The sequence below is a fragment of the Eleginops maclovinus genome, chromosome 12 (assembly GCF_036324505.1).
Source record: "Eleginops maclovinus isolate JMC-PN-2008 ecotype Puerto Natales chromosome 12, JC_Emac_rtc_rv5, whole genome shotgun sequence".
Lineage (NCBI taxonomy): Eukaryota > Metazoa > Chordata > Actinopteri > Perciformes > Eleginopidae > Eleginops > Eleginops maclovinus.
Genome location: NC_086360.1, coordinates 26,497,758 through 26,521,998, shown reverse-complemented (window position 1 = coordinate 26,521,998; position 24,241 = coordinate 26,497,758). Strand labels below are relative to the sequence as shown.

General features: G+C 41.4%; 1 protein-coding gene across 1 annotated transcript; it reads right to left on the bottom strand.

Annotated features, from left to right (window-relative positions):
* Positions 1-1,838: 1,838 nt before the first annotated feature.
* On the bottom strand, positions 1,839-23,401 carry tango2 (transport and golgi organization 2 homolog (Drosophila)). The gene is given in 11 exon segments (XM_063898212.1): positions 1,839-2,623; positions 3,312-3,416; positions 4,151-4,304; positions 4,467-4,534; positions 13,150-13,267; positions 13,530-13,625; positions 13,628-13,645; positions 16,444-16,532; positions 22,295-22,393; positions 22,645-22,705; positions 23,254-23,401. Coding segments are annotated over 9 exon segments (825 nt in total). The 5' UTR covers positions 22,351-22,393; positions 22,645-22,705; positions 23,254-23,401; the 3' UTR covers positions 1,839-2,502.
* Between the last annotated feature and the right edge of the window lie 840 nt (positions 23,402-24,241).

Genomic DNA, 24,241 nt, shown 5'->3' with positions numbered 1-24,241 from the left:
GAGGTAGTTAAACAGCTCCACAGTGGCAAAGCCCTGGGGGTGGATGAGATCCACCCAGAAATGCTGAAGGCTCTGGGTGTTGAGGGACTGTCATGGTTGACACGTCTCATCAACATTGCGTGGAAGTCGGAAACAGTACCGAAGGAGTGGCAGACCGGGGTGGTGGTTCCTCTTTTTAAAAAGGGGGATCAGACGGTGTGTGCAAATTACAGAGGCATCACATTACTCAGCCTCCCCGGGAAAGTTTACTCTAAGGTGCTGGAAAGGAGGGTCCGGCCGATTGTCGAACCTCAGATTGAAGAGGAACAATGCGGTTTTCGTCCTGGTCGTGGAACGGCGGACCAGCTTTTCACTCTCGCAAGGATCCTGGAGGGGGCCTGGGAGTACGCTCATCCAGTCTACATGTGCTTTGTGGATTTGGAGAAGGCGTATGACCAGGTTCCCAGGGAGATACTGTGGGAGGTGCTGCGGGAGTATGGGGTGCTCCTAATGGCTTCATCGGTCTGTGACCTTCAGCACTCACTGGATCGGTTCGCGGCCGAGTGTGAAGCGGCTGGGATGAGGATCAGCACCTCCAAATCTGAGGCCATGGTTCTCAGCAGGAAACCGATGGACTGTCCACTCCAGGTAGGGAATGAAGCCTTACCCCAAGTGAAGGAGTTCAAGTCTCGGGGGTCTTGTTCTCGAGTGAGGGAACAATGGAGCGTGAGATGGGCCGGAGATCAGCAGCGGGAGTGGTACTGCAGTCGCTTTACCACACTGTTGTGACGAAAAGCGAGCTGAGCCAGAAGGCAAAGCTCTCTCTACTGGGTCATCTTCGTTCCTACCCTCATCTATGGTCATGAAGGATGGGTCATACCGAAAGAACGAGATCGCGGATACAAGCGGCCGAAATGGGATTTCTCCGCAGGGTGGCTGGCATCTCCCTTAGGGATAAGGTGAGAAGTTCAGTCATCCGGGAGGGACTCGGAGTAGAACCGCTGCTCCTTCGCGTTGAAAGGAGCCAGTTGAGGTGGTTCGGGCACCTAGTGAGGATGCCACCCGGGCGCCTCCCTAGGGAGGTGTTCCAGGCACGTCCAGCTGGGAAGAGACCGAGGGCTAGACCTAGGACCAGGTGGAGAGATTATATCTCTTCGCTGGCCTGGGAGCGCCTTGGAATCCCCCAGTCAGAGCTGGTTGATGTGGCCAGGGAAAGGAAAGTTTGGGGCTCTCTGCTGGAGCTGTTACCTCCGCGACCTTGACGGAAAAGCGGGAGAAGAGATGGAGAATATTCATACAAAAAGATTTCACACATTCAGAGAAATGGTGATAGATACTTACAGTACATTTGACCCTATATTGACTCCATTCAGATGTTGCATTGCCTTACACTTTTACAAAAGAAGAATGATTTAGCACTAAATTATGTGACAGCAACTTGTTCAAAGGTCTTCTACCTACATCAGTCTTTATGGGATGATTACATGAGAATAATGTATTAAAGTCCAATATATTAACTTGCCAGAAGGGGTCACTGCTCAATAACAGTTGCACATCAGTGACAATGTGCAGCAGCTTCAGCCCAGTGAATCAGATCATTTCTTTCCACTAAAAAAGACAGGAATGGTGATGGATTTATAAATGATTTTCGAATTAATTGATAGCATGTCAAGTGCAGGCTTTTAATTGTGAACATTGTCCAACTGTCCAAACACCTGTATGAGTCATGTAAATTGCTAAGAAAAATTAGGAAAAAACTGGTTATTGTTTTTGTATAGTGAACTTGTCTGGTTACTAAAAAAAAAGACAACTGGGTTCCCCACAGTGTGTTTCATGACATAATGAGCCAAATGCTGGTGTTTGAATATAATGACTTTATTGTCAAACAGTTGTAAAAATGCATTATTCTACCATGGTCAGTGCCAGAAAAAATCCATTGTTTTAACCAATGCTGAGGCTACTGTTGTGCAGGGTTGGGGCAAAACTTGTTTGTAAAAGTAGTTTTAATTTGTGATGGTTACTGTAAATTTAAATCAGATCTCACATTCCTTACAAAACCCTGGAAATCCAATGCTTTCCCAATGTGTAAAACAGTCTGGAAAGTGTGTTTCACTCCATATCACACATTTAAAAGAGGTAAAAATAAGAAGCCAACAAGAATAAATTATATTACAATTATCGGTATTGATTGCGTTTGAAAGCAGATCACCAGCAATCTGTAACGGATAAGCAACCCAACCCTGCTGTTTCGTAAAGTGTACGTTAAATAGCTTTTGCTACGAAATGTTCTTTGGCAAACTTTTAAATGAGCACACATTTTCAAAAGATGCATCTTAACTTAAATCTGGAATAAGAAATACATATCACAGAAGTTGATAAGAAAGCTAGCGTCGACTAGCTGAAGAAAAAGTGCAGAAGAGTCTTCGTGTTCACACAGCTGCTGTAATGAAATGCAGCCTGAGGAGGAGCAGGGGGGGTGGGCGATGCAGAAAGGCACAGAGTGGGTTTTCCACCATCATGTCTTCACACCTGCAGTTTGAACTGGAAAGAATTGGTGCTCCATTTGTTCGTGTCACTGGTGGGCATGGTGCGCTCTGTGAAGGTCACATTACCCGCTGCGTCTATCAGGATAATCGTGTTGGTCCTTAAGGGGGGGGGGGGGGGAATACAAGCAAACAAACACAAGGAATATTAAACCAACAGCAGAAAATGCTAGCAGCAGGATAACACTGAGGACAACTGGGATCATTTCAGAGTTACATCTAAAGGATTAAGCAAACACCCACGAATACTTCCCCGAAAAGAATATGAATAAATGAATACCACATCAACTTGCTTACCTTTAAGAATTAAAGGAGCCCTATTACTCAAATGTTCACGTTCATATTTGTATTTATTGCCTCTACTGTGACGTGTCAGCATTCACCCTTTCATACAGAGGCAGAGGTTTCCATACAAGGTGCCACCCGATCCGAAAAGTAACATTCCCACACCACTGCCGATCAGTCGAATTTGGGGTTAGGTATCTTAACCACAGACACATCGACATGTTGACTGCGGTCCAATTAGAGGACGACCATTTACCTACTGAGCCAAAGCCGCCCCATATCAATATTTCTCCCCAAATGTGACATGAGGTGAGTAATTGATATACAAACAGTAATTTTGTGGTAAAAGTATTGCTTAAACTGAGCAGTCATTGCCAGTGCCTTGCTAAAGAACAGCTCTGGTACAGACTGAACCTGTGACCGTTTAGACTCTGGACTCTGTGTATCAACCTCCTGGTGGAGCCAAACGTTGAGAGAGATTTGGTGTAGGTGGGAGAGACTGACCTTGTGCCGTAATGAGGGGTGCGGACACACACTGCGGACTGAGCCTGCAGGATGGGCTTGCTGTAACCAACACCCTGGCTCTCCTGAGCTGGATCAGGTGAGTTCCTGTTAAACAAACGCATAACACACCTCTTTAAGAAGCTTTAGAGTCATGAGTCATAATCCACATGGAGTTTAGATGTATACAAGTCAATGATCAACCAATGCATGATATCCATAAGGGATGTGATGTACTAACATTACTTGCACAATTGGGTCGTCAAGCTATCTTGTCCTTGTCCTAAATTTCAGTCTTAACCTCAAATGAACAAACTTGTTTGCAAACTTTCTCTCAGCTCACTAAAGTCTGTTTCTGCAAATATCTCGGGCAAAAAATAGGTCATGCAGTTGAGTCTGGATGTCTTTTATACATAAACAGCAGCTCCTTTCACACTCATAAGGTTTATGAGTTGACATACAGTACTGAATGATGCTAATACATGCTAAGTTAGACAAAAGTCAAAGCACAATTTGAGATTTCACAATCTGTTGCAACTCTGTGCTCTCAGTTGCTTAATTTTGCAGGATTGCTTCTATAAGTAATGAAAATGAAATAACTAAATGTTCTTTTGCTGAGATTTGAGGCTGTTCATTTTTGAAGCTGTGTAACGGTGCATATCGAAACAGAAATCCAATATATATTTTGACGAGAAGCTAAAAACGGCACGGTGCTTTGGATTTACAGACATGACAAAAGCTATATATTTTGTCAGCTAACTGAGCAAGAAAGTTAATGAACTACTCATTCTTTGTTCAAACGTGTTGTTTTGGGGATGTTTTACTGGGTGTTGACCACTCACAGCTCCTCATTATTGAGCACGGTGAGCAGCTCCTGCACCAGTCCATCGCCGGACAGCGCTTGGTCGCCGATAACGCTGCTGAAGTGACGTTTGCCTTTCAGCAGCTTCTTCCATGGTGTGTCCAGCAGAGAATTACTCAAGCCATAGATTCCTGCTGGGGGATACAGAGAAAATACGATATACACTCTAGTGAGCTCTGATGGGGACAATAAGGAGACAATCTGAGAGCAACATCCTCAACAGGACGTCAGGCAGGAGACAGAAAGATATGATGCGAAAGGATCGTTTCTACAGCAACCGTAGTAAAAACACAGACCTGCTTTTAGATGGATGGGTTCAGGGCTGCCTCTGTTTCCATAGTAACACACAGTGTCTTGTTTGGCTCTGCATGGGACACAGGAAGATGGAAAATTACAGATTGTGATTATTAAACATGTTGATGTGCAATTATGAGGGCTGTGTTGAGAGTCGCAAGATGGAAATAGACGCTAATATAGTATAGATCCTATAAAATGAATGCTTAGGCATGAAGAGAAAACAAAAGTGCACCATGCAGTCTTCTTTAAGAACTGATTTTACTGGAAAATAGGAACTCAGAAGCTCATTTTCAGGGTCATATTTGTATGTAGTGTCTCTCCTGGGACATGTCTCCATGCTTTAATGTTCAGAAAGCTCTTTATTTTTCTCCTACTGCCTGTGCTGAAGCCCCTCTTTTCACCCTCAGTCTGAAACCAGAGCCCAGTCTGCTCTGATTGGTTAGCTGGCCGGCTCTGTTGTGATTGGTCAACTGCTTAGAGATGTCCCGCCCCTTAGCCTATCCCGTACAATGTGTTGGAGCGCTAGCCAATAGAATTGCAAGTGATGTCACTATGTTACTAGAGTAAACAAAGCGGTCTAATGGAGGCGTTTCAGGTGAGGGGAGGGAACACAGGGATTTAAGCCTTTGCAGACCATTTACATGCACTAAAACCTATATAACTACAGAAAAGGAAAAACCACAAAAAGCATAATAGGGCCCCTCTAACAGCAGTATTTACCTAAAGCGGTACAAATTAGCTCTAAAAAAGAGTGCTGCAAACAACTTTCAGTACCACAAAACCATTTAGTCGCGGTGTTAGATCTCGGTGTAAAATCCTCAGTTGGAGGGAATTTATTCAGTCTGAGAAATCTGTCTGACATCAAGGGCATCTGTGACAGCTTTGGTTCAGGAGAGTGAATATTAAATTACGACCAAATCCTTTGAACCAGCGGGGGAATGATTTTTTTCATGTCAATTTTTTGACAGCCACATAGCAGTGGCATCAGTCACTCTGAAATGTGGCGCAACACTGCTTCAACATCTACGGGGGAAGTTTCCCAGTCAAAAGCTTGAAAGACAGGAAGGGAATATGCCGCTGGGCTTAAAGCTCTGCCTCAAACTTTATTTTATTTCTGGTTTTAAAATACAAGAAGCCTTTATCACCACGAGCAGGAAATGTTTGCTATAAAACCAACTAACAAATAGTCATCTATAGAAGATGATTAGAGCCGACGTAATCAGTCAAACAGTTGATTCGTTGATCCAAATAAAATCCACTCGCCACAGTTTTAAAGGTCATGTATTATACTGTATTTCAATAATGTGTTATAGGTCTCAGATACATACAAAACATGGCTCAACATACCAACCTGATCATTGTAGCATGCCATAAACCCGTCTGTTTCAGCAACCCCCCAAAACAATGCTGATTCTGTGTCTGTCGCTTTAAATGCTAATGAGCTGCTGCTGGCCACGCCCCCTTTCTGACGTGTTTCTGGCTCTCCAGCCCCCAAGAGGGTGGGCGGGGCTTACCCTGGTTGGTTGTTGCCAATGCCATACAACCCAAAAATGACGTCAAAAATTATTTACCTCAGGTATGAACCGTAAACCTAACTCAGCAATTATCTGAGCGGCTTTCATCACCTGGATCAGGAGGGAAAGAGAGAGAACCTTTTTTGCTGACACTTTCTGAGTCTCTTCGCACACAGGGGAAACATATGCAGCAAATTAAGAGACCCCTCCAGATGTTTGTTAAATCTTTATCTCTACATGTATGGCAGCCAGTCCAGTGTTTGTTGAATTTCAACACAGAGAGAAAGTGTCAGTTGGTTATAGAATACGATAAAGAAAAGAGGAAATAGTTTAACTCAAAGACACGTCTATAAATAATAAAGCAAGACAAGTGATAATGCTGAAGTGGTCTCTTCATTTTTCTCCGGCGCTGTATGTGGATTAAAGACATTAGAAAGTGCATTTTCCATAATAGGGGACCTTTAAGCATAAAAATGTTCAAGCTACTTAAATGTTCTCAGCTTTTCTCTGATTGACATATCTATCTATTCTAAGATGTCACAAGATATTGTATTATGATGGGCTTAACTTCATCAAAATGTAGCTTCAAAACAGATTTCTATTATATTTTGTCGTTGATTCATTTAAATGCTTCTTATTTTCCTCCACGGCAGCAGTGAGAATTGTTATCGGTCTGTTGAAATACACACATGCACAAACCGGACCTGTACATGCATTACTATCACTTCCATCCCCTACAAACGATCGGTGTTAAACTTGTTTATCCACAAACAGGCGCCCGTGTGCAGAGGTCATCCTTTATTGTTTACACAAGCGCTCCTCTGTCCTCTGTACTTCCCGCAGCAGATCGTTTCTAAACGCGGGACAATACGCGTCCAAGCAGCTGTTAGAGAATCCTAAAAGCCGTACACTATCTCTCCGACAACAAATCAAAGAGCTTAATATGGTTTCCAACTTGTACCCAAACCCCAGTTAATCAGTCTGAACAAACAGCTGCCTTTCCCGTGTTTCTATGGCTACTGTGAACACAGCAGCACTGGCCAATGTTGACTCGGGTGATAGCACTCGCTCCTCATGCATGCACAGAGCAGAGGGGAACAGATGGGCCTGTAACCTGGAGCGAAGCTGAAGAATCCGTGGAAGCTTTCAACCTGTTGTTGGGAAATACTAGTTGGACACGAGCATGGTGTTTATATCATACTCTGCCTGTGATGTGCAGCAGATTGCAGTAGGAGCAGGCAGAGGATTTGCAGAGAGGCGACTGTATTTTGTGTTATTTGAATCCGGCTAGGATATCGAAAGTCCCGTCAGGTGGGCTGAGGGATGATTTGGGCTGAGAAGAGGAAACAGCGGGAGGTTGAGGCCGCTGGGCAGAGAGAGAGAGGAACGAGGAGTCGAAAACAGGCTTTTTTTCAGATCTCAGTGAGGGAGGTTAATCAGTATGCTGGCCGGGAGACGATCTAATGAAGAGTCCTCTGTACTGAGGCTGAGGAGCAGTTCCCCCATCGACAGCTGTGCTGGAGTTGCCTGGAGATGGTTGGATGAGCTTTCCACATTATCAGTACTGAATGTAGATGGGGATATCAGTGGCTCCTGAGTAGAGACATGGTGTACTTTTCGTACCCTATCACACACATATGTGCATATACACACACATATGCATCAAAGGAATAGGAAGGAGTAAAAGGTGTTGTATGTAAACGGATTCAGAGATCGTACGTTGGTAAAGGACGTCACTTTTGGAGCTACCTTGTTTTTTTCATCATTATTTTTGTTAATTTTAGTAGTTTTTGTATGCTTTTATTTTGGGAGCTTCCAGATTTGGGTATTTTTTGGTATACAGGTGAATTCGACCCTGGAAAAAGGCACATTTCTTTATGTTTTTTTAGAGAGGATTCAAAATGTGTTGTATTTTTGTATCGTTTGATTGTTGGAAAGAGAAAAAAGAAAACTGAAAAGGCCAAATTCTTGCCTGGACAATGGACTTCATCCTGCATAAGATTTGCTTCTTGGTGCCTGAGCAGCAGTTTGATTTGAGTTTGTTTGTTTGTTGTTATCAATATACTCGTTTTGTTGACATCCATACCAGGGATATCGGCCTAAAAAAGGACATGTGTCGCATACAGTTTTGACTAGTTTTGACGTAAGGAGGCAACGGTTTTATGGAAATCAAAAAATATATATTCTCATTGAAAAACGAGTTGCATATTTTGCTCGTTAAGCTAATCTAGCCCAGAATGTTTCAATAGTTGCATCCAAATTTTACCATGCTGGCATATTGGCTACGTGGTTGGCAAAGAATCATCAGATCAAAATGTCCCTTTGTCCAATAATTTGGTTTATAGTTTTCAAAATAAACTTTCAAAACACATCATATTCCCATCAGCCTCAGGTGTACTCTGTGCAAGTTCAAATGACAAAATAAAAGCATGCTAAACTAAGAAGATCAACATGAATATAACTGGTAAACTTCAGCATGTTAGCATTGGTCTTATTAGGATGATACACATAGTAAAACATGACATCTTGATTTAACACACACATTCATGTGGTACTGTGTTTCAACGTCTGCTACTGTATGCGACCTCAAGTTGACCGCTGACGTGATGAACAGAAAACCATAATGCTATTAAATATCTTTGGTAGAGAAATCTTATCACACCTGACCTCATAAAGTTATCCTATCAAAACAAGCCCACATGAAATCATGGAAAGCTCTCCTGCTGAGGTAAAATACAACACCATGCTAACAATCTTAAAGCCAAAATCAACATTATTTGGATTTTTGAGGCAATTTTCCAACATCTGGAATCACTTTATGAACAACGCAGGCGATATCTCAGCTATCAGGTATGAGCACGTACTCCTAATTGTGTTCACTGCTGAAGAAGATAAGCTGAATCCCCAATAGGTAATCATAGTAGCGCTTAAGAAGACATATTTATAGATGTTCCTCTTCAAATGTAAAGAGTTCATCCAGCCCTGATGTTCAGAAAAGTGCCTGATTTCTCCGCTGTTGGGTTCTTTCTGCTTAACACACATTTGTGCCAAGAGTTACAACACGTGTCTCGAGTTGTTTTTAATAAAGCAGTCACACTCTGCGTGACTGAGAGCATTGAGTATGTCGTAACATCAGAAAAGATGTTCATTAAAATGGATCGTCTCTGGGCTTTGACTTGAAAAAAGGGGCAGCGGGACAGGGAATGGGATCAAAAACTAAATGTATAGAAGAATCCGATGTAATGTTGAAGCCTTGAGAGCATCGAGCGGAGAATACTGGAGATCATCATTTAAATATTCATGGTAATTAGCTCCACGGAGGGAAGGCTCTGTGGTAGAATGTTCTGGCAATCATGTACGACTCAACTCAGCATGGTTATAGATTATTAATCATTCAATTATAAACGGAGTATTACATGAACCATGACCAGACTGACATGTAGATGCTGGGTTGTTTATTAAATGGACATCATTTGTACTTTTCTTGAGTATTTCTATTGTATGATTCATTTCAGAGGCAAATATGACACCTTTCATTAATTTAAAAATGATATTAGTTACTTTAGACATATCAAATACAGGATAATTTGGTATATGATACGTTGCACTACTCATCTAAAGAGTATTTTAAGTATTTAAAATGTTATCTATATTGAAAAACTACATCCTTGAATGCTCTTACATGTATCTAAAACTGAATGTATTACTCTATAATAATATTAGTCTGTGAAAGGAGTCACACAGAGTACTTTGGCTCAGTCAGTAGGGGCTTGGACTGGGAATCGTAGGGTCGCAGGTTCAAGTCCCCGAACAGACTTGAAATATGGAAAGTGGACTGCTACTTGGAGAGGTCCCAGTTCACCTCCTAGGCCCTGCTGTGGTGCCCTTGAGCAAGGCCCCGAACACCTCCAATCCCCCCTCCTCATTGCTCCACGGGCGCTGCACGATAGCTGCCCACTACTCCTAGTACTAGGATGGGTTAAATGCAGAGGACCAATTTCACTGTGTGTGCTCTGCTGTGTGCATGTGTGACAATAAAGAGGGTTTCATCCTCCGATTCTATCGATCTATCTATCTATCTTTTAATACATTTACTGAATGTGCTTCCATTGAAGTAACTTATAAATTCAGGATTTTAAGTACTTGTTTATAGTTGACTCAAGGCGTAAAAAGGGAAAGGTTTCTTTGTCTTCAAAGGAAGCGTATTCTGAACAAAGTACAGAACAATGTTGTGTGTTTTTGTTCAAATGTATTAATCTACCGGGGTAAAAATACAGAAATATTGAGCAGGTCAAGAGGGGCCGTATGGAGAAGCGGCATGGCCCAGGAGGTGAACTGGGACCTCTACAAGTAGCAGTCCACTCTCTTTTTTTTAGGTCTGTTAGGGACTCGAACCGGCGAACCTAGGGCCCCCAGTCCAAGTCCCTGTACTGACTGAGCCACTGCTGGGTTTTAAATATCGAGCAGGGTTTGACTCAACCTTAACTTTAAAAATTCTCACCTGACTGGCACCCCAGCAACTTTGGTCAAACCTCTTCACATGTATATGGACGAGTCAATTAATAAAGCATATCAACCTTAACTTTAGACTATAGTTTATGTACTTTTACTGAAGTAAAGAATCTGAGTTCTTGTTCACACTTTTAATGAAGGTGCCTCAAACAGTGAACGTCTTAAAATGCTGGGCACACGTGTCCTCGTTGCAGCCCCGTTATAAATCACTGGTTACAGATGAATGAGGAATCTAATTGTAATGTAGTGGCCTCTCAATCCACCAGATGTGCTGTATTGATTTGAAAGAGAAACTAGATGCTTTATTTCCTCTGCGCTGCAGGGCACTGGAAAACGCATAGGCTGGTAATGACGGTGTTTATTAAAAATATGTATTCTTGCTTCCTGTCACTTTGTGGCGGTTTGTTTTGGCTTCGCCGGTGTCTCATGAGTGTGGGAGGGGCAAGGTATTCTTTCATTTACAGCAGGCGCAGCTCCTGGTCTTAATAAGGACATTTGCATATCTTGTGGCCCTTCAAAGGAACAACAGCCGAGCCATCTATCTGCTGTTTAGGCCTGTTTTCAAAGGCTGGAATAATAATAGTGTTCCTGCAAACAGCTGAGATTGTGTGCTGATATTAAATACCTGGGACCATAGAAGGCAAGTTTGTTGGAAATGCATGAAAATAATTGCATTTCACTGCTTTGTCCGTCCATTAAACTCTGAAACCCAAACTGCGGTTGTCCAATTGATGCTTAGTGAACAAAGGTCCAACCGGTCTGTCTAGCTCTGGATTCCTTTGCCTCGGTCTCCCCCTTTCATTAAGTTCTCCGATGGACCCTTTAGCCCAAAAACACCTAAAAAAACATTTAAAAAAGGTGTCCAAATAAGACTACTAACGTCATCACACCGAACATTAGCCACCTTTAGCTTAGCGGTGGTCACGTGAAGTCATGCTACTGTGATTTAGTTCGTACATAGCCTAACGTTAGCTTATACGCTTCAACTTTTACAAAAGTGTGTTATTATGTTGAGATGATCCTGCTAAGCAACACACACCTGTATTTTCCACAGCCCTTGCGTTGCTAGAACAACACATCATCGCTGCACACAATTAAAGTCAGCGGCTGGTAACGGGAATCTAACATTAAGGACCAGCTGTTCTGATAAACTGCATTTAATTTGTCATAATGGATGTAAGCAGAAATGATTAGCAGACATAATATGTACTTTATCCTGAGCCTAATACAGCAGAAGACAGAAGTATGTTTCTAACTGTACCAGCTTAAGAAAAGGCGTCTCCAGAGAAGATGCTCCTTGAGGCTGTGTTACCAGGATACACGGATCACGACACCAAACCCCACTGAGGATCTATTTTTCCTCCCCTGCCAGCGATGCAGTTTGGTACAGTAGTGGTGTGTGTGTGTTTGAGCTGAACCTCCCACCTCTCTCTGGCAGAAACTGAGAGCTGTTTCAATGCCAGTTGTGCACAGTTGCCTCTACCCTGACAACTATCTCGGTGTGCACTGATCCCACTTGGATTTCCCTCCCTTTATCAGATCACCAGATTCAGGAGTCAGGCTGGTGAAGCAGACGATGATGAAAAAGGAAAAAAAAGCCTTTGTTATTTTTTAAGAGCTGTCTAGATTTTCTTTGTCTGAAACCTGAAATATGAACAGGTGTTCCTTCTGATTTTTAAAGCTGGCTCTTTCACAGCTCAGCACCTCAGACTTTATTCCCCCCCGGTTCTGCCTGCTAAGCACATTGGAGATGAAGACACTGCCTCTGTGGTTTCTTTCCAAGGTAAGGCCAGAACTCAGAGGCACTGATTTATAGCCCGTTCTCAACAAGTTTCTAAAACGCACACAGTGCAATAACAAAGATCTTAACACCCTTAGGTGATTTAGGTGGCTGTATTGGACATTCTTCCAAATATATGTCAGGGTTTTGTCCAAACCGGGTAAGTGATGCCAGAAAACAATATCTCTGTTGGGCAGAAATGACTCCAGAAATATGAAGATGGTGTCAGAGGTCTGGTCAGACGGCAGAGACAGCTTACGGATGTCCGGTGGGTCTGCCGGTAGACGAGCGGCAGGCAGCAGGCTGACACTGAAACTGAGATTTCTGATCCTTTCTTTCACTCTCCTTTCTTCTGGAGAGGAAGTACAGAAACCTCTGGATCTTTTTGTTGTTTGAGGTGCAATATATGACTCAGCAGCTCTAAGACATGAAGGAACTATTACTTTCCGCTTCGCTCTAACGCAGGATTTGGGGCGGGGCCGTAATTATAACCAGAAGTGACATCATTGCCCCCGTACTTTAGTTTTCTAGAAAAAACCCTGTGTGTCTAACAAACCTGTAAAGATTCTCAGGACCTTAACACATTTTTAAAATCAGTTTTATCCTTGAATGGACCATAGACTCAGATAGAGTTCTCTACGTCTTTCTAAATCTACATCAAAGTGGTATAAAAACAGCAGCCATCGCACAAATGAACAAGATGTAGAGGCGTCGCACAGCTGCTTAGGAAGCAACGCCTCTTTATTTATTTACTTACTTGATTGTTTCATGTTTGTACTAGCGGCTTATACATGTGTCTATCCCTTGTCTTTTGACTGCAAACCAAATCTACCTACAGGTGCAAATTAAATAACCTGAACCTGATTTTTCACTCACTTGAACTCGGCTGTGAGGAGGTTGAAGCCGTTGTACAGGTGGCCTTCTGCAGACACCTTCTTTAGGTAGGAGTAGCTGTCCACATCCCTGTCCATAAGGTAGTTAGACACTAGAAATCCTGCAAACAGACGAAAGCTAAGCACTCAGTAAACCCAGCCTAGTTGTTAATAAGAAAGGAAAATATAAATAATGAAAAAGATAGATATGTGAATCTTGCGGTCTTCAAAATGTAATGAAATTGCACGAGTAGATTATAAGGAACAGTTATCAAATACATCTGAAGACATAGCAACATGCACGACAGGAGAGAATGTGCACACTATGGATGCATTTCATCAGCACATTTATGTGGGGCTTTTTTTATTTTATGTCTGGCTCACCTCTCCCCTGTGCGTCAGGGTTTTGTCCCTCCATGTAGTTTGTGATGGCAGCCAGTTTGCCTCGTTTGCTGATCCCGAGCCATGACCCTCCTTCCCTCCACACTCCAAGTCCAGGCCTGGCAAACACAAGAGGAGGAGAAACGTTTGTGTATTCCAGCTATTCCTGTTCATGATATCACGCCATTCAAAAAGTCACATTTTAAGAAATTGTAGTTTTGTATTACTACCCGAAGCTTCCATAAGTGGGTCAAAAATGACCCACTTACATTTTCTATGGAATGTTATGGGAACCTTTCATTCTTATCAACTGTGGCTGTCAGGAATACATTCACTGCAGACCACACAGACTACATCAGAGGTGACTTTTAAAAATGTCCCACTATTTTCTCATTAGTCCAACTCCTTAATGTGGCCTAATCATCCTCTTTTAAAACCCACACTTTTTGTCTCGCACTCTTTTTTCCTTTTGACTTTCTTTTCAAACTTCAGATTTTTATTCCAAATTAGATTTTCAGACTATTTCTTCAAAATCATCACTTTATTCATTATCAGATTTTTTTTCTTCAAAATTCTGATTTATTTTCCTAAATTTCGACTTTTAAAAATGTCCCACTATTTTCTCATTATTGTAACTCCCTCTTCACGTGGCCCTAATCATCTTCTGAAGTCTACTTTTTTGAATTTCCGACTATTTCTTCAATATTATCACTTTTTTCCTGATAGATCAGACTTTATTTCAAATTTCTGGAATTCTTTCTAAATGTTGACTCTTAAAAAAGTCCGGTATAGGAGTGGTTGTGGAGGGAGAGGAAGTGGGATCGGTCTTATCGCTCTGATTATCTTAATTTTGTACTCATTTATCAAGGAACTTTTAGGCGTTTGAGTGTCATTCATGACTCTTGTGTGAAAGAGTATGTTATTATGAAGGATCAACAAATGAGCCTAATGTATAGTTAGCTAACACTAGCTACAGTAAAACTATAATATAAAAGTGATTATTCTTAACCAACATTACAAAAATGGCATAAAAACACCTGGTATTCTAATATGGGTCATTTTTTAGTGGGTCCAGTCACTCGTGCATCTAAGGGTTAATGAAAATGTTAGTTTTTCTCTCAGAAAAGTTCCTATTTCTACAAAGATTGGTACCAGAAACCAGAAAAGTGTAATTAAATGATACACTTTAAAAAAAGGGACACAATGAACAAAGCCTTAATGTCATAGGTTATCTCTCCTCTGTTAAACATTTGTGTTATGACAGACACAAACGCCCTTGTGAAGTAAAATCTGCAAGCCTTGCATCAGAATGTCCTTCCTTTGAAAGCAAAAGGCTGACAAAAGCAGTTAGAAAACACACTGGACATGAACTAGCCCCACGTTCCTCCTCTTCTTTCGCAGGACATGGCAACGACGCACCGCATGTCTCCTGCATTTCCTGTGGTCGATAGGGACAGGTCCACTTACCCTGACAGTGACCAAGAGAGCCCAACGCTCCTGCTCCTCCGGGAGAGGAAGGAGAGCTTTCCTGATCCCACTGGGAGCTATAGCTTACTTCCCTCCTCGTCATGCTATGTCTCCTTCAGGGCCCCCCAACCCCCCAGCCCTGCAAGATAAGGCAGGGCCATTTATTCCTGTCACATCGCATAAAAGCAGCCATCAATTAAAGGCCCACTACTGGAGTCCTGACCCCTCTATTACCGGGGGGAGAAGCAGACCGATGAACAGCCAGGCTATCTGTGCGTTTCCTCCTTCAGCAGAAAGAAAAAGGATGATTGATTTCCTCTGCTCGGCTGTAATGTGTATTGGACATCAGTCAATTAAATATAGTTTACTGAGGGTGGGGATGTCCTGTGACGGAGCGGAGGAGAATTGGTTTCTGCGGTGGAGGAGACACATCTTTCCTCGAGTCTCAAGCCAAAAGATAAAGGCATTTTCACTTTGTCGCCGAGTCGACAGAGAAATATGTTTTAAAGTTTCACTCTACAGACTGTACATCTGGAGAAGAAAACTGTGTTTTGAGCGCTATTGCGATTCACAATACTGGAGCTATTGTTCATTTTTCCCTTATCATTAAGAAATATTTGAAATGATCGTGTGTCATTTTTTTCAGAGAGGATATGTACCAAACAAAGACTCCTTTTATGTCCGTAGAATATGATTTGTAGCAAGGCCTCTCTGCAGCTACACAATCCTTCATTCAGTAAAATGTCACAAATATTGCACCTCCTGCAATTTGAATATTGCACTTGCCTAAATGGCAATTTTGATGAATTGCGAAGGCATTTTAAACACATTCCATTTCAATAGATTCAACACTAAATCATCTTCGTATATTTGTGTTTTCTCTTGTGTTTCTTTATTGCTTTCTTTATAACTTTTACCACTTTTACCAGGTGTCTCAACAACACGGTCTAATGAGTTGAAAAGAAACACAGCCTCCAAAACACAACAGACTGGTCTAACTTGCTTAATGTTTACTTATTATTTTATTTCCATCTCCCTAAATGTTATCACCTCTCCATGCCAAGGAGGTTATGCTTTCAGGTTTGGTTAGTCTGTTTTCTGTCAGCAGGATTACCAGCTGCTTAATCTTCAGGGAACATTGTGGAAGTTATTGGACCACAGAAGAAGAGATAACATTTGGACCAGAATAATATGTATAGTTATTTTGCAAGATGAGGCCTTTGTGCGGTCTTCAAGTGGTGTATCCTGGGAAAGTTTTCATCCATGTTGCTTCCACATGAACACTTTAAGCTCATGAACACCAAAGGGAGAAGAAGGACTTCCCAACTCAGGAAACAGCACCGTCCAGAAGCACATGAATGCACCTTGGAGGAGGTCTATGCTCTCCAAGTTCTAGTTGACAATGCATTTGGGAGGAAGTGAAACGGTTCCCAGCTGGACTCAAACTTACCGCTGAGTACCTCGCTGTTGTTCGCCCAGAAGTCTGCAGCTTTGGACGGCCGGACGTAGAACTCATCTCTGTTTGCCGCCAAAATCAGCCTGAGGAGAGGGGGGTTCAGAGAGGGGTTAATACGTTTTCTCTTATTTCCTTTCACTCAGGGAGGTTAGTGTAGTTATTCCAACAATCCGAGTCTCTCACTGGCTTCACGGAGACCTCAGATGCGAATATCTAATACAGTAATGAAACAAAGTGATCGAGCAGGATGCGGGGGATACAAAAGGTCGAGGTGACATCAGTTCTTTGATGATGACCAAAGTAGAGAGGATCAAAGGAGCGGGAACGCTCACGGACGAGCCAATTTAAAAGCCACAGATAATCAGCCTCTATAGGGAGGAATAAAGAGAAACTTTTGATCAGAGTTTCTCAGTTTCAGCAAACTTTACTGTATTTCCTCGTGTGCATTTTAAAGCAAACTTAGAAAACTCGATGTGGATCGAATTCTTGTTTTAACTGTTACACCACCACTGAGTTATGATATAAGCTAAAGTATCCACACCGTACAAAGTCAAAGAGTCCTCTCCTGCTGATGTTCAGGTGTATATCAGTATGTAGAGTCTCTACTTTAAAGAGTCCTCTCCTGCTGATGTTCAGGTGTATATCAGTATGTAGTGTCTCTACTTTAAAGAGTCCTCTCCTGCTGATGTTCAGGTGTATATCAGTATGTAGTGTCTCTACTTTAAAGAGTCCTCTCCTGCTGATGTTCAGGTGTATATCAGTATGTAGTGTCTCTACTTTAAAGAGTCCTCTCCTGCTGATGTTCAGGTGTATATCAGTATGTAGTGTCTCTACTTTAAAGAGTCCTCTCCTGCTGATGTTCAGGTGTATATCAGTATGTAGTGTCTCTACTTTAAAGAGTCCTCTCCTGCTGATGTTCAGGTGTATATCAGTATGTAGTGTCTCTACTTTAAAGAGTCCTCTCCTGCTGATGTTCAGGTGTATATCAGTATGTAGTGTCTCTACTTTAAAGAGTCCTCTCCTGCTGATGTTCAGGTGTATATCAGTATGTAGTGTCTCTACTTTAAAGAGTCCTCTCCTGCTGATGTTCAGGTGTATATCAGTATGTAGTGTCTCTACTTTAAAGAGTCCTCTCCTGCTGATGTTCAGGTGTATATCAGTATGTAGTGTCTCTACTTTAAAGAGTCCTCTCCTGCTGATGTTCAGGTGTATATCAGTATGTAGTGTCTCTACTTTAAAGAGTCCTCTCCTGCTGATGTTCAGGTGTATATCAGTATGTAGTGTCTCTACTTTAAAGAGTCCTCTCCTGCTGATGTTCAGGTGCATATCAGTATGTAGTGTCTCTACTTTAAAGAGTCCTCTCCTGCTGATGTTCAGGTGTATATCAGTATGTAGTGTCTCTACTTTAAAGAGTCCTCTCCTGCTGATGTTCAGGTGTATATCAGTATGTAGTGTCTCTACTTTAAAGAGTCCTCTCCTGCTGATGTTCAGGTGTATATCAGTATGTAGTGTCTCTACTTTAAAGAGTCCTCTCCTGCTGATGTTCAGGTGTATATCAGTATGTAGAGTCTCTACTGGGACATGTTTCCATGCTTTAATGTTCAGAAGCTCTTTATTTTTCTCAGACTGTCTGTGCTGCAGCACCTCTTTTCATCCTCTGTCTGAAACCAGAGCCCACTCTGCTCTGATTGGTTAACCGCTTAGAAATGTCAGACCACTCACATGCAAACAAATCTATAAACAAACTACAGGAAAGGGAAAACCCTAGAATATTCTTGACAAAACTGTATTTTTCCACCTTGTGATTCAGCTATTAAACTCATGCCATGCAGGCAAGCATTTTATAAAACTCTCAGAACTGCATTTCTAAACTGTAGAGGAGAGAATCTTCAAAAGACACTTAAGATAACCTTTCGCTAATTTGGCAAAATGCTTATAAAATGATGCATTAGTTTGCAGCTTTTGAATATTTCACTCGTTGAGAGCAAACACTACACCACAGAATACTGACAAGATGCCACTGTCACAAAGTATGGAATCAGATCATTCTTCAAACCTCGGAGAAACTGCACAGCTGCTTGGAAGGGGTTCAAACTATTTTGAAGACAAATGTATTTATCTGTGACAGACGAAGAAGAAACGTCTTATCTCATCTGCACCTGTCAGTAACCCTTCCACCTGTTTTTATTGCCTAAACAAGAGAAACATTTACTGCTACACACACAAAATAAGCAGCCCGAACAAGAGAGCCATCTGATTTAAAATAAATCACCTCGCCCGTCACTCTGTTGTCTGCCTGTCCGCTAAGTGCCGTGCTGAGCTCTGACCTGCATTATTAATCAGGGTGTCAGTGAGTGATGATGCCATTATGTCCCTGGATATTAACAACAGCAGACATTAGTGACTGGAGGCCCTTACCGGCAGGTCACTACCGTCAGTGCTGCAGCAAGGATGTGAGGCATCATTGAGCGGTGGAATAAGTACATCTATTGGCATCAAAATAAACTGAATTTGGATAGGACGCACTTAACTTCAGCGGACCACTCCCTGAATCTCTCCTGGATTTATACCATTTTAAACTGAAGGAAGTTTTAAATATGGATTTAAACACTTAAAAAACACCCTTTGGGCAAACAACACAATAAAAAACAGTGTATTGACCTCTAAAAAAGCTCCATGTTCCACCTAGGCGTGGCGAAGGTCCCCGCATTAATCACGGTTGGGTGCTCGGATCAAACAGATAAACCAAAACTAACCTAATAGGGGTCGACCTCTGTGCATCAAAGGCTAATGATAGCCCGTTCCCACGGCACCGTGAGTCACCGCTGCTCCAGAAAACAAAGCTCACACTAATGATGCTACACCCGCATCTGCTGTGTGATCCTGAGGGGGGGAATCACATGCGAGCAGCTCCATCGCAGCTGCACCACGTAGGATGTGGTGGTGAGGAGCGGAGAGGTATCAAAGCTCTTGGAGAGTGAACTCTGACGCTTTGTCTCTTCGGTGAACACACAGTGCTTTGTGGAGCAGAAGCTTTAGCTTTGCTGGGGCATTCTGTATCCAAGGATATTCACCATGACACATTGAATCATTTCATAACTCTTCTGAGAGCTCTTGACCCTTCATCTTGCAGAAACATCTTGCTAAATTTCAAATGAATCCACTATTTCCTCCAATACAAGCTTATGTATAAAGACATCTGGAATAATATGAACTTTGTAGATATTTGTTGTCCCTAGAAAAGACTGTTTTGGTGACTTTTCCCTCAAGACAAATCTGAGACTATCCCTTTAGAAAAGCTTAAAAAGGCAAACCCACATCAAACCCTTAGTTTACTTAATTGGTTTCAATCAATACCTGGATGCCTATGGGACCATCATTACGTTATTTGATAGACAACTAAATAAAAAATAGTTTGAGCTCAGGCGTTTCCGAGCACCTGAGTCTTCAAAAATAGTACATTTCCCCTTAAATCTACAGTATCTTAACTATCTATTTAGCAATATCACACACATTTAGGCTATTTATGTAATCTTCTTTGGATAACTTATTTCAACATTTGCCTTTCAATCCACTGAGCCTCCCCTGAAACAGTTTGGAGCCCCGTGGGGAAGCTACTTTGAAAATCTGGCAGCTATAAAGAAAGCATCTGTAAATGGGGAGATATTTTACTGGAGGAGTAAAAACTTTAGTCTGCATTTATGTTGCTACAGAAAAGGTCATTTTGGTTCATCCTCTGAGAGAACACTGGAAATCTGTTCTAAATGTCATGGAAATCCACCCAGTTGTCATCTAGAAAGTGCTAAATAATATCACAATCTCAGACTAGAGGAAATGTAAGGGGGTCACCATAAAAATCCATCCAACAGCTGTTGTAGTATTTCAGTCTGGACCAAAGTGACAGACAGACCATCTGACAAACTGATGCCCTTAGAGACACATTTCCTCTTCCTGTAGTTTCTTTAACACGTTTTTGTGCATGTAAATGGTCTGCAAAGGCTAAAATCCCACACACTCCCCCAACCCTGACTGAAACGCCTCCATTGGACTCCTTTGTTTACTGCCGTTACATAGTGACAGCAATATGTAACACTCGTGCTTCTATTGGCTAGTGCTCCAACACATTGTACGTGATCTAAGCGGATGACAAATCACAACACAGTCGGCCAGCTAACCAATCAGAGCAGCCTGGGCTCTGCTTTCAGACAGAGGGTGAAAAGAGGAGCTGCAGCACAGGCAGTATGAGAAAAATAAAGAGCTTTTTGAACATTAAAGCATGGAGACATGTCCCAGGAGAGACACTAAATACTGACATGAACCTGGAAATGATCATAATGTCCTCTTAAAGCCAGCTAAGTCAAAATGTCAAGCAAGCTCTGGGGAATGTTGGTGAAGCTGGTGACATTAAAAGAAAGTGATATAATTAAAAGGTCAAAATCATAATACAATGCGGGTGTGTTGATTGCAGCGCTGCTTCTAATCTGAGCAACAGAAATATGTCTAAATGGAACAAAAATTAACAGCACAGGCAAGAAATTGTGTTTTGAAAACGCAGAATTCTCAGCATGTGGGTAATCATTGAGTCATTTGTGCTGAATATGAACTCATCTATCTCCCGTAGGTATTTTCCTGTCATTTTGGACATGGGGAGAGTAACAATTATTCAGATTAACCTTTGATTGTGTCTTTATTGCTGAATATTCCTTGTGATTTACCCACTGCTGCAGCAAAGGAAAATTACTTCACCACATTTTAATCTATATATAGAACTATTGTTACGACACAGTACGTTTCACCTTTCCCCAGGTTCAGGCCTGAGTCAGGACTCATAACACACCTCTGCTGTGATCTCCTTCAGCGGGGTCAGACCCCCTCCAGGGAAGGACAGAGATGCACTTTGGACAAAGTTCACTCTGAAGCTCAGGGGGATTATAATGCACGCCCTAACACACATTGACTTCGCATGAAGGAGTAGTTAGCATTTGCTGCTAGGTAGGGCACATGGAGGTTGTGCAAAGTTTCATTCACAACTTAGAAATTAACGTTTTTGAGCCAAATGAGGTGTGACTTTTCTTTTTAAATACATAAAACAACAGAAAAGAAACATCTCTTTGCTTCACTTCTGTTACTATGCTGCTGTCTGTGTGTGTTTGCAACTTTTTAAACTCAAAGTGCCTCGATAGACAGTCCTGGATCCAGATGAAATAGGGAAAAGCTGCAGCATTGTCAAAGTGTGACAGCAGAGATGTCAATACTCAACACCTGAGGGAGGCTTTTCACCTTATTTTAAAAAGTATATAGATCTAAATATTATTTTGCTGCATGTTCCAACGCTTCGCCGAAGTCACATGATGCAAATTGAGGTAGAAATTCAAATGCAGTGCTTGTTTACTTGCATCAAAAAAGAAAATCATGCATACGTTTTGTGCAGAAAAATACAGTCTGACACATTTGGTATCTTCTGGAGATGTATCCTCACAATTTAATGCATTAGCTCAAAGCTGCTTATGATGTTTGATCCCTATCTGCTTTTTGATGCTAAAATTTGTTGAGATTCTATTTAAAGACACTATTCATAGACTTCCTGTTGTTAGCCTGTGTCATGTGTTTGTAGGCCACTCCCTTGTTTTTAAATCAACAACATCTTCTTTGTGAATGTTTGCAATGACGCTTTAGATAAAGTACTGCACTGAAGTTCTACGTGCAACTAAAATAACTTCTGCATTTAATGAATTTCTGGGAGCATGATTTATGTTTGATTCCCCTTGATGTGCTGCAGGGCTGATCATTGTTTTGCATTGAGCACAGAGAGTATCACAGTTGGTTGAAAGGGTTATTCGCTCACCTGTAGGCATTTTTGGATGCAGGCCGAGGGTCAAACTTGAAGAAAATTATACACATGGATGTTTTGGGGGATTGATGACAAAGTTTCACTCAGTCATATCTGAAGAAGAGAGAGAAAAACAGGAGCTAGTAAACAAAAAGTGTTGGAATCTGTTGTGTAACACGTTTTGGAAGACTGGTTAGGGAGTGCTCCAACTTTGCAATAACAAAAATGTAGATAACCACAGCTAAAGGTCATCTTAACTATCTGTGTGCAAAGATAATATATCTGAATAAGAAATCCACTTCCATAACTTCAGCATACAGTGATTACAATACAGTTGAACAGATACTGATAATGTAAATACTTACACAGTGTACTTGGTTGTAGGACAAACAAATGGACCATCCAGAGTGCATGCTGTGTGTACACCTGTTAACAAAAGGTTGAAAATCGCAAGTGTAAGGCATTGTATCACAACGTTTTACTATCTTTATCATTACTTCTACTCAACGAGTGCAAAGGTAGACATTAAGCAACAGGAGTTCAACGGCTAAAGCATGACATATGAGATCATTATATAGTGTGCTTTGTAGGTTACTATACATATCTCTACTACCAAGCTACCCTCATGTGGCAAACGATATTTGATAGACAATTTGCAATAATTGCATGTTTACGGTCTAATGACCGCATATAAAACCATTTACGCAACCTTTAATGGTGCGCAAAACCATGAATTTACACTGTGTCAAGCTATTAATAGTTGTACTATATCAAGATGAGCTATTGTCTGTTCTGCATGTGTCGGGCTCAAATAAACCTTGCATTGCATTGCACCAAAAACAGTGTATCTATATAATATAGGTCTACTGTTGCAGCTACCGGCAAAAATAGTTCAAACCTAGTGACCTAAGCTAGCATTAGCATTTTAAAAAGCAATAAAGTTATGAAACAACAAGCTGAATCAAGATACTAACCTTAGAAATCAAGACACATAAGACGGTTATTTGCTAAGATAATTGTCTTCCTTAGTTTACTGTTGTATTGTATCAGCTAGTTCACTGCTCCTTTACTCGCTGTTGTCAACTAAAAGGAAGTGCTCCCATCGAGTGACCTCGATGTGATTCTCGTAAACATCTTAAGCGGGCGGGACTAGTGTGTTGTCGATTACCCCGCCCACACCGGCATTACAAATATTCAGAACAAGCGCACTTTCAACACGGCTCTGAAGTCCACTGCGATTGGTCAGTTTACAACTGCAAGGTAACGGTTAACAGAAACAATTACATTTCCGGTTTCTTCAAAATAAAAGCATTGATAAACACATTTACTTAGCTGGAATTATTTAAAATATGGATTTAAGCTTTGTTTTTTGAAGGGAAAATTGTAGCACTAATTCTAACTGTAATATTGCCAAAGATTAACATTACACAAAACATAATGCAATACATTTCCACATTATACTTGCTAGTGATTAATGTGATAGTATGAATGCAATGTATGCTACATCCACTTTAGTCACAAAACTACACCAACATTTTCAGTGCTGTATAATTCAGCACAGCACCAAATACACCATCTACATTTAGGGCCTACGAAACATCTATAAACCCCAGTAAAAAAATTAATAAAAAAGATGCATCTTTACTCTAATGCTTATATATGAAATACTGCTCTGAAGGGGGTCCACTATCTTAAAACGTGAAATCAAATCAATTACTGTTGGATGATTTTCTCTGCGCAGATATGCCCTTAAATGTTTTAATTTGCAGGTGTTTGTATCGCTTTTATTTTGAAAAACTATTCACCGCAAGTCGACCTGACAGAGCCATGGGACCAGTGACAAATAACAACAGAAGTAATACATCTAGAAAAGAGCAATAGAATAATGAACAGTTATAACAGAATATGAAATATTACCAAAACTTATAGTGTGTTCTGTTGCTTTCATTCAGGAAAATAATG